This window comes from Vicugna pacos, chromosome 10, assembly GCF_048564905.1.
Source record: "Vicugna pacos chromosome 10, VicPac4, whole genome shotgun sequence".
Lineage (NCBI taxonomy): Eukaryota > Metazoa > Chordata > Mammalia > Artiodactyla > Camelidae > Vicugna > Vicugna pacos.
The window spans coordinates 70,567,552-70,582,679 of record NC_132996.1 but is presented as its reverse complement, the minus strand read 5'-3'; the positions used below and the strand labels follow the sequence as shown (position 1 = coordinate 70,582,679).

At 46.4% G+C, this 15,128-nt stretch overlaps 1 protein-coding gene across 3 annotated transcripts in view; it reads left to right on the top strand.

The window, feature by feature from the left end:
* Positions 1-5,064: 5,064 nt before the first annotated feature.
* CHKA (choline kinase alpha) overlaps positions 5,065-15,128 on the top strand; it is a 54,447-nt gene continuing 44,383 nt past the window's right edge. For 2 of the 3 annotated variants that reach the window (XM_072970456.1, XM_072970455.1), the window contains exon 1: positions 5,066-5,655. In XM_072970456.1, coding sequence (XP_072826557.1) covers positions 5,339-5,655 — 317 coding nt within the window. In that variant the 5' untranslated portion in view covers positions 5,066-5,338. Of the gene's footprint in view, positions 5,656-15,128 lie in introns of all 3 variants that reach the window. The other variant, XM_072970454.1, reaches the window with a different exon arrangement.

The window sequence follows — 15,128 nt, the reverse complement described above, 5'->3', positions numbered from 1 at the left end:
GTTTTATCTGGGGAACTTATTGAGGACTAGAGCCCGACAGACAGCCTCTCAGGTAACTCTGAGGAACTGTTCCCGAGAGGGAGGAGCCAGGATGTACAAGCGTTTTTGCAGGAAAACAAACAAACTCGTAGCTGAACATCAAAAGATGACTGCTAACCACAAAACCCAGACCCCTCAAGTTAATGATTTTAGTGGTTTTCCCTGCATGGGAAGATGCAAGAGTCTGGGCTTAATGAAATCACTCCTTTGCCGTGCATCTTGTCCAGGGCTATTATCTTGTTTCTCTCCTTGCTGAATTCCCCTCTGGGTGCAGCGGCTGATGGCTTGGTGGCGGGCAACATTCACTGCTTACTGAAATGCCAGGCAATATTTTTTTGTCCACAAAAACAAATATAATGATAATATAAAAAGATGAAAACATTGCCAAGATTACCAAAATGTGACAAAGGCATGAAGTGAGCAAATGCTGTTGGAAAAATGCTACCAATAGGCTTATTCGATGCAGGGTTGCCACAAGCCTTCAGTTTGGGAAAAAATGCAGTATCTACGAGGTGTAATAAAACAAGTAATGCCTGTGTTTCTTCATTTTTGAAAGTGCTAGAAGCCTTAAAGAATGGAAGTGGCCCCAGGCCCTGGGAGGCCTCTGGGGGGCCCTCCTGCTTTGCCAGTTGCCAGACCTCCTGCAGGCTTTGCTCTTGCTTCACCCCCACCCCCGCCCCGCGCTGCAGGGCCACCCTTACTAACCACCGGTAATGACGACTCTCTGCCAGCCTCTGGGAATCCAGCTAACAACCAATAGAAAGGCGCAGCTACCCTTTGTGGGGCCCTGAACTTGAGCCCACCCTCTTCCCGCTGGCTTCTGCGATTTCCCCAGCAACCTTGTAGGGTAGGAATAATGATCTCCGTCTGGCTTAGAGGGGTAGGTAACTTGCCCAAGGCCACACAGCTGGTGGAGGCATAAGCTCCAAAGATGCTACACGTGGGGAACATGGCGAGGGCCTGTCCCACCCACAAGACATGTGCGTATACAACTCACCTGCTTTCATTAAACTCTGGGCTCTAGGTCCTGCCTGTGGCCCTGAAGTGCTGGGGCTAGGGGTATGGTAGAAGGGCGCCTCTGAGAAAGGTCATGCTTGGCCTTGGAGACCTCTAGGAAGCTGCTGGCTTTCTCCAGCTGATGAGCATCCTGGCCTGGGGCCAAACCCGGGCACTCAGTGAGAAGCCCTGTTCCACATTACACTGTTGGTGGGGTCTGTAACCCAATCTTGAGCATGTAGGATTTCAGCCCATCGGCCTCTTTGCACTTACATCAATATTTTAAGGCTCAGAACCGAATTTGGGATGTCTGTCCCAAGTACAGCCTGGGAGCAGGCGGTGAGCCCAGCCCAGCTCTGTTTCTCCAGTCCTCTGGGGAACTCGCATTATGCCAAGTGCCTAGGACCTCCTGTGTCAAAGGTGATTTTGGTGCAGAAGAATGGGGCTCCCCCACATTCAGAGAGGAGTCCTGGGTGGGTCCTTGGGTACTGTCCTTTCTAGCTACCTGCCTTGGACAAATAGTTTCACTTCTAGTGAAGTTCAGCGTTCTTACTGTTAAGTGCTGATGACACCCACCTCACTGCTGGCAGGGAAAAGTCACAAGTGCTGAGCTACAAGTAAAGGGCCTGCTCCTACCGAGGGCTTGACAAGCGGCCCTTCCCTTTGAAGGGAGGCAGACTCACAAAGTCCTTCCTAGGAACAGGCTTTGCAGCTGAAGCTGGTGGCAGGGCTGGGGCCCAAGAGTGGACCCCTCTGTTCTGCCCAGTGGCCCTGACGACTCCCCCACCAGGCCCCTCAGGCCAGACTCGGGGAACCAGTCTGTAGGAAGGCCAGAGACTGGGCAGGGACCTCCCGCTCCATCTCTCCCCACATCCTTCCTCAGGCCCATCGCCCACACCGTGTCTGCTTTCTGAATTCAGCATCAAAGAGGTTTTGGAAAATGTTTTCTGAGGTCCTTGGAGAACAGATTCCATAATTGGAATGCACTCTCCCAGGCACCAGTGCCTGTCATAGCCAATTTCTCTCCAAGCCTCATCCACATGTGCACAAATGATCACTTTTTGGCGATTAGAGTGTACATTCCAGTCTGAATTATTTTCTTACACAACACTGTCTTCCGAGGCTGAGTTGCTACAGGTGTGTGCATTATTCATCCCTGAATGCCAGCTGCTGGCAGAGAAGCCAAGCCATGCAGCGCAATGCATGGAACAGCAATACAGTACTGGGGGCTGGGGGGCAGGGGGTGTTTCCCAACCACTTCGCCTGCATCCTCTCACCCCTCATGACAACCCAGGGGTTATAATCTGTATTTTACAGCAGAGGACACTGAGGCTCAACCCCAAGTGTCATATAGTTAGTAAATGCTGAGCCAGGACTTTGTTCATTCAGCAAATACTTCCGAGCATCTACAGACATCAGGCCTTGCTGGGCACGCAGCAAACAGGACACTCAAGGTCTCTGCTCTCCTGGAGGTTCCAGTCCGCAGGGGAGACAGACAACGCACAAGAAACCAACAAACAAGGATGAGGGGAGAGGGAGAGGGCGGTGGCGGTGGGGTGGGCAGTGATGCTATTCGACTGGAGCAGGACCAGGCACAGCTGTTTTCCTCACCATCCAGTGCGGCCTAGCCCTAGGGCCAGTGCTCTGAGGGCACTCGAGAAATGTATGCAAAATGAACTCTTCCTACCAACTTCACTCTGCTAATTGGTTTGATTTTGGTTTAACTCTTCCTGATACACCTACATCCTTTGTAGCCCAGTCCAGGGCACTAGACAAACATTTAGGTTATTTCCTACTTCCTTCACTTAGAGATAACGTGGTGAAGGACAGTTTTACACACAGGGCTTTTTGGTTCAGAGGACTTTTCTTAGGAAGAAGTCTTGGGAATGAGGTTGCCTCCTCAAGGGTCATGGGCATATTTGTCCTTCTGGGTTTCTCCTTTAGATTGTGAAATATCTGGCATTTTCCCTAAGCACCTACCACGTGCCCTGCTTGCCTTCACTATACATCCTCACAGATGATTCTAGAAAGTTACTATTATGCCAGTGCAGAGCTAAGCAGCCTGAGGCTCCACTGCCAGTAGACATGCCTTCTCAACTGTTCAAAGCCCAGCTGAAACACCCCTGGGAGGCTCCCCCAACTTCTAAGAGCAGAATTAGTCTTTTTTCATGTAAAACCAAATACATTAGCATTACTACATACCAAGTTTCCTCAGTCTCTGACTCAAGGTTTGGGAAGTTTCGCATGGAATTGACCATTCCAGTGCTAAGGATGGTCCCTGAATGGCCAGTCCAAGGATGGGCCTTTGAGAGCCAAGTTCAGGACTTGAATTTGACTGTAGGGGAAGTGTTTCCACAGGGACATGGTGCTCTTCACACATAGAAGCCAGGACATTGGCCATGCTCCTCATCTTAGCCAAGGGGCCTCACCTGAGTCCTGCAGTCACTGCAGGACTCAGTCTCCACATCCACTAAATGGAGGCAATAACAGATGTAACTTTCCCAACATCTTCCATGAGGCAACTTCCTATTCCCACAAAAGGAACTGCAATCCCATAAAAGGGCGTGTGGGTTCTAATAGCCCAAAACAGCAGACACCTGAGTTACTTCAAATGACAGCGGCTCAACTCTTACTTTCAGTGCCGTCCCACGGCCAGGTTTCTGGCATTCCTCTGAGATTAGCAGGCCACTGCCAGGGGCCAGTAGGATGAAGGCCTGTCACCTGGGCAGGCCACAGACACAGCCCCACCTTCTGAGGGCTGGTATTTTTAGACAAAGTCCTTGGTTTCCTTATCTAAATGGCCTGACTGGAGACCTTGATTTCTCAGCTTTTCCAAGATCCAATGGGACTCCTATTTGGACTCTCTCTTAAAAGCCTGGACAGCTCCCACCTCACTCCAGTCCAATATCCAGGCCCACCTCCACAGCTGTCTTGATAAAAACCCCCTTTCATCATAATCCTTTTGTTCAATAAACTCATTTTTCTTGGAGCAAGTTCAGCCAATTACACACTGCTAAAAAGAGATGTTTGCTTCCCGAAGACTATGAAATTCCCACACAGAAGTCATTTCCTGTACGCCAGGCACTGAATTTCCTAAGCAGCCAGGAAAACCTCTTGTCCCAGCTCAAACCGGATAAAATAGGATCCATAATTTTAAAATATATCCCTACTCCACTTACTTTCGGAAAGGGATTGAGGCGGCAAGGTGAGAGAGAAGTGTGGGACATGAGGCAGTGTGTGGAGCAGGGGCCCTCATCCCCCTCGGGCAAAGGTGCGTTAGTCACAGTCACGGGGCTGCCTCCTGCGCGGGGGCGGGCGGGGCGGCACCCACAAAGCCACTCACCTTTGGCCAGTGTTCAGGGAGGCCGGAGATGCCGCCCTGGCCGCCCCGAGTCTCTAGGCCCTGGTGTCCTCAGCACCACGGACAGGGAAACTGAGGCTACAGCCTGGCTGAGGCCTTGAATCATTCACTTCTTCCTTTCGGGGCTCGGTTCTGACCTGGGGACAATTTCTCAGGCTCCAGCTTGGACGGGGAGCGGCAGGGGGCTGAGCTGGCGCTGAGAAATGTTATAAAAGCACACGCACGGAGCTGCAGGAGGTGCCTCGCCCCAAGGTCATGCGGAAAGAGAAGCCAGCCTCCAGGCACCAGCTTCCTGCCTGCCCCCTGCCAGGCCCCAGCCTCCGATGTCCTGCAGGTTTCGAGGGGTCCAAGCAAAGTTTCAGCCCCCAGTCAAGCTCGGGGGTGTCTCCCGAGGTTCAGGGGCCGACCTTCCAGTCCCCTGCCTGCTCTCGGGGAGACCCCGCGCCTTGCTTGCTTTCTCCATCCCCGCGTCCCGGGTGCTGGCGCGACGCCCCGCCCCCCGCGAGGCCCCGCCCCCCCACAGCACCAAGGACGGTGAGGGGCGGTGTGCTGTCGCAGCCAATGGGGAGGCGGCGTGGCGAGGGCAGAGGCGGTTGTGATGCGGCGGGCGGAGGGGCGGCGGCCAATCAGCGGCAACCGCGAGGGCGGGCTGTGACGCAGCCGGCGCTCCTCGTGCGGCGGCGGCGGTATAGGAGCGAGCGCCGCGGCGAGCAGGACCAGCCGAGCGCCGCCGCCGCCGCCCGCCGCTCGCTGCCTCCGCGCCGCTGCCGCCGCCCCGTGTCAGCCCGGCGTGCCCTCAACCGCCACCGTCCCCGGCCCGCCCGTCAGCGAGCCTGCGAGCGACCGCCGCGCCCAGCCTCCGTGAGGGGGGCGCCCGGCCAGACCCTGAGCCTCGCTATCTCGCGCTGCGGCCGACCGCGCCTCCTCGGCCGCCTGCCTGGCATGAAGACTAAGTTCTGCAACGGAGGCGAGGTGGAGCCCTCGCCGCTCGGGCTGCTGCTGGGCTGCAGCAGCGGCAGCGCGGCCCCGGCTCCCAGCGTGGGGCAGCAGCGTGACGCCGCTAGTGACCTCGAGCCCAAGCAGCTGGGCGGCCGGCAGCCGCCGCTCGCGCTGCCCCCGCCGCCGCTGCCCTCGCCGCCGCCGGCGGACGAGCAGCCCGAGCCCCGGACGCGGCGCAGGGCCTATCTGTGGTGCAAAGAGTTCCTGCCTGGCGCTTGGCGGGGCCTTCGCGAGGACCAGTTCCACATCAGTGTCATCAGGTCGGTGGCGGCGACGCGCCGGGGCGGGCGGGCTAGCGGGCTAGCGGGCTAGCGGGCTGCGCGGACGCGGTCGGGTGACGCCGGTCGGGGGCGGGGCTTGTGCCGGGGGCGGGGTCGGCGGGTGGGCTAGGTTGGGGCGCCGGGCAGGTCGGGGGGCACTTCCGCCGGCCAGTGCCTCCTTTCACCAGCCCTTGTGAAATCCAGACCAAATTCCGTGGGACGGGCCCCGCGGCCACCCAAGACCTTCCAGAAGGCAAGCTGTTGAAAAAAGTAATGGGTTTCATGGGGTAACGGGTCTGTTGTCAGGAGAACAACAATGTTCCATCACAAAATTATATTTTGTACAGAAGCTTGTAATGTGTCTAGAAAGTCCCTTTGCGATTTCGGGCCTTGAATAAAGGAGGGATGTTGTAGCTGGCTTAAAAAGATCACTTGCTAACTTTCACTCGTTCCTCAAGTCCATGACTGGATTTTTTTTCCCACCGAAAGAGACATTTGTTAGCGGTGAAGGGGTGACATTTGCTCATTCCCCCTCGAACGCTGTTCAGGCATGTAGGTGTGTTACCAGCCAAAGTTAGGATGAGTGGCTCCAATAATACTAAGTAAGGTAGAAAGATTTTTCTGCCTTTTATAAGCTTAAAAAAATCAATCACAAATTTAAATCACAAACAATGCTTGTGTGTACATACTGATTTAAGAAGAAAACATAAATTTGATTTTTGTCACCACTGCTCCCATGAGATAACAACTTAACATTTAGTGGGCATCCTTCTATTTAGACCTTTAAAAATGTGTTATCTTTTTCTGCTAATTTTCTTTTAACTGGTCGACCAGATTGAGTGCAGTATCTAGAAACTTGCTGGCTGGCTGCAGTCGATAATCCCCAAATCCAATTTTAGTCATATGACTCCTTTTCTTTGCCCAGTCTTTCACTAGAGCTGCAAATGCAGCAAAACTGAGCTTCACTTTCTTTTTTGTGCCTGTGGCCCCTCTTAAAGATATACAGTGAGAGCCAGAAGGTAGAAAGTGAAAAGAAAGCCAAAGGTGTTTAAATAATCCCTGAATTGCCTAATGAAACTTTTTTAAAAAAATGAAACTCTGTTCAAAATGATTACATTTAGCTTGGCCTGAAAGTTCTCAGTGAGAAGATGATCCTAGGCCATCAAGATGATCCTAGATCATCAAAATGAAAAACCGAGAAGGGCAGTGACCTGCCTGAGGTCAGTGGCTATGTGCCCATGGCAGAGTGAGCTGCCAGGCCTCTTGTACACACTTCCTCCTACTCCAGTGCTCCTGCCTGTTGCCTGTGAAAACATTTGAACACCCTGTATTCCAGCCTTAAGACATTTTTGTGGCCCTCTCGTGGGGAATGTCACTCATTAGATAAACCTTTGTGTTTTGCTCAAACCTGACATTCTAAAAGCACTGAGGATGTCAATAAATTAAACATTAGTCAATCTAAGAAAGAAATGGAAAATTTTATTTGAGCTGGACTGAGGATTGTAACCCAGGAGACTGTCTCTCAGAGACCCCTGAGAACTGTTCTGAAGAGGCCAGCAGACATGTAGTTTTGGCAAAGGGGGTACATGCAATCAAACACATCTCAGTAGAAGGTTATAGTAGAAGGTTGCTGTTAGTCACGAGGAACAAACATTTTAGTTAATGGTCTTAGCACCTTTTTAAGTATGGGAAGATGCAAGAATCCAGGTTTATAAAAAATTTCCCCTGAAAATATCTGTCTGAGGGTCAGTTCTGTCAGTTTTCCCAAAGTACAGTGTGCCTCGTCCTGATCTTTGCCCTGAATTCCTTTCAGGGTGCATTGTAGCCGGTTAGGTCAGTGACTGCAGTGGCTAATGACTTAATTCTTGTAGAACTGGATGGCGGGCAACATTCTGTATTCTACAGTCCCTTCACTTTTAGTCTTAATTTTGACCAAGTTTTGGGAGGCATTTGGTGAGCAATTTGTCCCACTGCTCTAGGAATGCTCGTTCCCAGGTCGGGTGCCGATTTCATTGACTAGGCCCTGTTAACAGTAGCCGAAAGTCTCTGGACCACCTACTTTACTAGTCCGTTAAGCTCTAGGAAAAAATTCCCTCTTGTTCCTTCTTCTCATGTCTAGAGTTACGCTATGACAATCATTGGTCTATAAAACTATGTATTTGGTTGATCATTTCAAGTAGCCTAATCATCATTAATTTTATTGGAGGCTCAGTCACACATTTGGTAATACAAGAAACAATAATCTTATAAAATAAAGTACAAGTATATAGCTAGTAACATTAATAAGGTCATGAATAAATATTTAAACAAAGAACTTCCATTAAGTGTGGCTCAGTATCTCCCTAAGTGGTCTGACCAGTCTGTTCTGGGCCCATCTCTATCTTTAAGGGAAATGATATGTTGGCATTGTGCCTAAAGTTCACGTGCATGGTGAGTGGTGGGTCATCGTGACCCCTTTCAGGATTGAGAAAGGAAAGTTATCTTCTAAGGAGTCATGTGGTTGGTGCCAGAAGAAGAAAAATTGATGTCTGTGGTTGAGCAGGTGTCTGTCGAGGAGTCTGGGTGACGCATAATGTAGATGCACCCTGCACACCAGAGGGGATGGAGGAGGCCAAAGGGCAGAGAAAAAGTTTTATGTTTAAATTTTTCTTGTCTTACCTTAAGATATGAACTTCTATTTCATCAAAGATGTTTTGTTTCTTTCCTCCAGGAATTAGTAGTCTTGGAAACTCAGCTTTCCTTTTGGTTTGGTGGACCTTTTCACATAATGTTGTATGGTATATATAGTACGTTGCCTCTCAGCCCTCTTTTCTAGAATAGAATGTAGTTATGGAATGAGTTTAATAAGCAGAGAAGAGGTGATTTAGGATATGGGAAAGTGAGTGATGCCTAGCTTAAAAAAAAAAAAGACAAAGGAGGCAATTCAAAGTGAGGTGCTCTTGGTTGAAATTCAGTGGCCCTCCGTAGGCAGCTGCATGTACAGCTTCCAGCTCAGCCGTTACTGACACTTCTGGATCCATTTCTCCAGCCCCAACTTTTTGCTGAGTGCTGGTCCCTCTTTGGTCTAGGAGACCTCATCACCTCAATTCCATCCGTCTAGTCTGTCCCACGTTTAACCCTTTGCTCTTCCCCACCCTGGAATATGCTGCTCTTGCTTTTTTCCATTGAGTTATTAACAGGAGTTGGCTGGATTCCCAGGATTGTTTCTGACTCTTTGCATTCCCTCAGAAACCCCTCCTCAGTGCTCGGTGGCAACTAAAACCTGGTGAACCGCTTTTGCACCCACCCCTGCTGTGTGCCTGCTTTGCTGTTTCCGAGGCCAGGAGTCCAGGCCGTCTGTCCTTGCTTAAACACTGTAACAGGAGGTGCCTGTGGATGCCCTGGCACTTTCAGTCCTCCACATCCCCCCAACCCCCATCCTATGTCCCATTGCCAGGGGTTTCTCAAATATCCTTACTCTTTGTTTAAGTTTACTGTGGCTTCCTGTAGCTAGAGAATAAAATCGAAATTCGTTTGCATGCTTGGGCCCCAGCCTACTTTTTCAGAGTGGTTCCTTTTTTTTTTGCTGTTGTCTTAAAATCACTCCATTCCTCTAACCAGCAGCAACTAACAGTGAGCTAGTTACACTTGACCTTGCATTTCTTGAATGAGCTTTGTGTTTTCAGTCTCCAGGCCTTTCTTTGCTTCTACACTTTGCCTGGCAGCCTGGTGTCTGCTTCTAGAATACCTTGTTCAAGGCCTAATTTAGAGAGCCAGTCAGAATTAATTTCTTTCTCTTGTATATTTCTTTCATTGTATTTCATACGTACACACCTTTATATCCCAGCACTTACCACATTTGTTTGTGTTTATTCGTTCAACTCTGCTAGATTGAATTCCTAGAGAGTGTGTCATGTTCATCTTTGTATCTCCAGCAGTAGAACAGTGCCTGCTTGACTGTAGCCACTGGGTTTTAGCTTAAGTTGGCTTCTTTGCTATCCTTCTAATGTGGTGACAGGGATCCTTGTTATTAGACTCCTGGTGGCCTGAGTCCCTCCAGATATGTATGGTATAGGGAAAGAAAAAAATTGTTGTAATGTGATAATTGTCATTAATGAACTGACCACTTGAAAATCTCGTCCATGCCCATACATCTCAGCTTAGCACTTGCTTCTGTCTCTGTCTCCCAAATTGAGGTTTGTTATTGCTCTCATTGCTGGTTTGTTTGTTTTTTAAGATTGATGCTAAGAAATCATTATTTAAAAAAATTTTTTAATGAAGTACAGTTGGTTACAGTGTGTCAGTTTCTGGTGTACAGCACAATGTCCCAGTCATGCATATACACACATATGTTCATTTTCATATTCTTTTTAAAGGTTTATTAAAGGTTATTACAAGATATTGAACATAATTCCCTGTGCTGTACAGAAGAAACTTTTTTTTTACATAGTGGCTAATGTTTGGAAATCTCAAACTCCCAAATTGATCTCTTCCAACCCCCTTTTCCCAGTGACGATAAGATTGTTTACTATGTCTGCAAGTCTGTTTCTGTTTGGTAGATGAGTTCATAGTGTCTGCTTTTTTCTTCTTTTCTTTTAGATTCCACGTATGAGTGCTATCATATGGTATTTTTCTTTCTCTTTTTGGCTTACTTCGCTTAGAATGATGATCTCTAGGTCCATCCATGTTACTGCAAATAGCATTATTTTATTCTTTTTAATGGCTGAGTAGTATTCCATTGTATAAGTAGACTGCAACTTCTTTATCCAGTTATCTGTCAGTGGACATTTAGGTTGCTTCCATGTCTTGGCTATTTGTACATAGTGCTGCTATGAACATTGGGATGCTCTCATTGCTGACTGATGAAATAGTCACAATGAGTTGTGAAGTGAAATTGTAAATCTTGCAGAAGATGCAAGATATCATGAAGTTTGATGAAAGAAAACGAGGACTGTTAACTTTTCACACACTTGCCCACACAAGCCCACTACCAGTTGAGAATTGATGGGCAGGGTGTTACCATGGGCCATTCAAAACAGAATCATTTAAATATCAAAAGACAGGCCCTTGAAAAGACTGGCTAGGTCCTCAGCTATATTTGCAAAATTATACACTGAAAGTCAAATAAGGAGTGGATTGTACTTTATGGTGCCATGTAAAGGTTTTTGGAAAAATTATGCCCAAACTCCCTGCTTGATTTCCTTTGTATGTACATAGTTGCATTTATAACCTGTTATGTTTTGCACATAAAATCAAATAATTCTGTTTCATTTTTTCAAGACAAAGTTTCATTTACACTTTGTTTTTACTACTTACTGTGAAAATTTGGTCCCTCCAGTGGCCTTACTTCTTTTTTAAAAAGAATTAATAAAGTTAATTTTTTAGAGCAGTTTTAGATTCACAGCCAAATAGGGCAGAAAGTACAGAGTTCCTGTTATACCTCCCTCTCCCCCCTACAACTTCCCTCACTATTGACATCATCCCTCCTCCAGTCCACGAACCCACGTTGACACATCTTTATCACCCAAAGTCCATAATTTACATTAGGGTTTACTCTTGGTGGTATACATTCTGTGGTTTGGACAAATGTATAATGACGGTACAGTATCCACCATTGTAATATCCCACAGAATAGTTTCACTGCCCTAAAAATCCTCTGTCCTCTGCCTGCTTATCCCTCCCTCACCCTAACTCCTGATCTTTTTAGTGTCTCCATAGTTTTGCCTTTTCTAGAATGTCATATGGTTGGAATCATATAGTATAGCCTTTTTAGATTACCTTCTTTCACTTAATAATATGCATTTAAGCTTTTTCCATGTCTTTTTTATGGCTTGGTAGCATGTTTTGTTTTAGTGCTGAATAATGTTCCATTTTCTGGATGTACCACACTTTATCCATTTGTCTGCTGAAGGACATCTTGATTGCTTTGAAATTTTGGCAATTACGAGTGCAGCTGTTATAAACTTCCATGTGCAGGTTTTTGTGTGGACATAAGTTTTCAGTTCATTTGGGTAAACACCAGTGAGCACAGTTGCTGGATTTGTATGGTAAGGGTATGTTTAATTTTGTAAGAAACCGCCAAACTGTCTTCCAAAGCGGTGCACCATTTTGCATTCCCACCAGCAGTGAATGAGAGTTCCTGTTGCTCCACGTCCTCACCAGCATTTGGTCTTGTCAGTATTTGGATTTTGGCCATTCTAGTAGGTGTGTAGTGGTATCTTGTTTAAATTTGTGATTCTCTAATGACATACAATGTTGAGGATCTTTTCCTATGCTTACTTGCCATCTGTATATGTTTGGTCAGGTGTTTGGGTCTTTTGCCAATTTTTAATCAGGTTGTTTATTTTCTTATTGTTGGATTTTGAGAATTCTTTGAATATTTTGGATAATAGTCCTTTATCAGTTGTGTGTTTTACAAATATTCTCTTCCAAATTGTAGCTTGTCTTCTCATTCTCTTGATAGTGTCTTTTGCAGAGCTGAATTTTTGTAATATTAATGAAGTCCAGCTTATCAGTTATTTCTTTCATGGATCATGTCTTTGGAGTTGTATCTAAAATGTTATCACCATACTCAAAGTCATCTAGATTTTTCCAATGTTATCTTCTAGTTTTATAGTTTTGCATTTTATATTTTGGTCTGTGATCCATTTTCAGTTAATTTGTGCAGATGTAAGGTCTGTGCCTAGATTTCATTTTTTTCCCCGTGTGGGATGTCCAAGTGGTTTAGCACCATTTGTTGAGAAGACTATCCTTTCTCCAAGGTATTTTCTTTGATATCACGGAGAAAGGATTAGTTGACTGATTCTTTATCAAGATCAGTTGACTCTATTTATGTGGGTCTGTTTCTGGGCTCTGCATTCTGTTCCGCTGTCTTGATTACTGTAGCTTTATAGTAAGTCTTGAAATCTGGTAGGGTTAGTCCTCGAACTTTGTTCTTCATCAATATTGAGTTGGCTATTCTAGGTCATTTACCTCTCCCTGTAAGTTTAGAATCAGTTTGTTGATATCCACAAAATAACTTGCTGGGATTTTTATTGAGATTGCATTGAATGTATAGATCAAGTAGGGAAGAACTTGACATCTTGACAAGACTGAGTCTTCCTGTTCACAGACATGGAATATCTCTCCATTTATTTATTCTTTGAGATCTTTCATTAGAATTTTATAGTTTTCCCTATATAGGTCTTGTACATAATCTGTCAGATTTATGCCTCAGTATTTAATTTGGGGGGGTGCTAATGTAAATGGTATTTTTTTTTAACTTTTTAAACTTTATTTTAAATATTTGTAGATTTATAGGAAGTTTCAAATACAGTACAGTGTTTCCATGTACCCTCCACCCTACTTCCCTCAGTGGTTATTTACATCTTGTCTAGCTAAAATACACTAAGTCAGGAAATTGACATTAGTGAAATGTACGTCATTCTATGTCATTTGATAATATGTTTTTAATTTCCACTTCTACTTGTTCATTGCTGGTATATGGGAAAGTGACCAACTTTATATATTAACCTTGTATCTATAACCTTGCTATAATTGCTCATTAATTCCAGGAGGTTTTTTTCAGTCTAGTCTCTTGGCTTGTTCAGCTCCAACCCTGATGCCCTCGGTCTCCTTCCTGGTTTTCCCCTCCAGCGGAGCCCTGGCAGCCAGCCCAGGCTTCCTCCATGATCTCACCATCCTCTCTCCTCTGTCAGGAAATCTTGTTCTGCCGTAGGACAGCCCTCATCTTTAGATCTCCGTAAGCCTATTTTGCATCCACAATGAGACTGTGATCTCCAGGTATATCAGCATTTACATATCTCATTGTACTGAGTACTTTTTTTGTTGAGTATCACAGTAGTCCAGGGGCTCATGATGAAATAATAAACAAGCAAGGCCTGGGAGCTCAGTGTGGTCTAGCAGGGATGTGGGGCACTTTGTGTTGACAGTGAGAGCATCCCTGCCCTCTGAAAGGTGGAAGAGGGGGCAGAAGCATGCTGCATCCCAGGGATGCTAAGGATGGTGGCTTGAAATGGGTATTTTAGAACACTTTCTGCTAGACATTTGGTAATGTCTGGACACATGTTTGACTGTCATGATTCGGTGGTAGTGGTGGTGGTTGTCCTATTGGCATCCTAAACATCTGCTAAACATCGTGCAGCGCACAGGACAGCCCCCGCTTCTTTCCCCATCAAAGGGTTGTCGGGCCCTACATGTCAGCAGTGCTGTGGTTGAGCAGCCCTGGAGTAGAGGACTCAAAACTGGGCTTTTTTCTGTCTGGCACATTCTGAAAGGTTAACCTTTGCCTTGCAATTGGTGATGATAATGAGCAACTGAATTCCCTCATGTAATTGTCACAGACCCCTACCAGATACTATTACCCTGTTTTATGGAGGCCACATAGCTGTCTGCAGAGCCACAACCCACTTGTGTGTGTTGTATTTTTTCCCTGAGCTGTGGTTGTTTCAAACTGAGTTTTAGATGATTAGAAGAAATTTTGCAAAAATCCACTTTTTTTCTTACTCAGTTTGTGTTCTTAGTTAGTAGCTGTTTTGGTATTATGCTGTCTTCTATTTTCCCATGTGTGCAGCCCTATGGGCTTAAGGATGATTTTTCTGCTAAGATACTGGTTATGATGTTTTGTTTTCTGGTCATTTTGACTTCTGGATGATGCTCTTGAAACTCCTGGGTGCAGGCCCTGAGCCTCAGAGAGACTGAGTCCTGTGTGTGCCGGGCTTTGTGCCCTATTCTTTGTGTTTGCAGAGGTTTCAGTGGCTTTTTTGGTTTTCAGCGAAGCACAGTTGGTTAGGTGCAGACCAGAAGCTTCCCATCTCAATTTAGCAGATGAAAAACCTTTGTGTTAAAGGTTTCTCTGGAGCAGGCAGTGTCGCAGGTTTCCTGTTGTCTGAGCATTGAGCTGACTCACCTAAATGTGACTCCTTTTCCAGGTGATTAAAACTACATAGATGCTTTCGGTGGATGAATGGATGAGCAGAATGTGGCACATACATACAGTCAAGTATTATTCAGCTTTGATAAAAAAGAGATTCTGATATCTTACAACTTGGATGAACCTGGAGGACATTATGCTAAGTGAAATAAGCCAGTCACAAGAGGACAAATATTGTATGATTCCACTTCTGTGAGATTCCTAGAGCAGTCAGACTCATAGGCACAGAGTAGACGGGGTCGGGGGGGATGTGCCTGGGGCTGGAAGAGGGGGATGGGGAGTTTGTATTTAAAGGGCACAGAGTTTCACCTTTGTGAGATTAAGGTTCTGGAGGTAGATGATGATGACAAGTTGGTTGTACAACAGTGTGAATGTACTTAATGTCAGCAGATTGTATGCTTAAAAATGTTTAAGAATGCAAATTGTATGTTACGTATATTTTCCCTCAATTTAAAAATTGGAGCAAATACAATCTAGATGTTTGATATTAGGAGTGGCATATTTCAGGACCCTGGGCACTGTACCAAGTCAGGTATCCCCCCAGCGTGGATTTGCCCTGCTC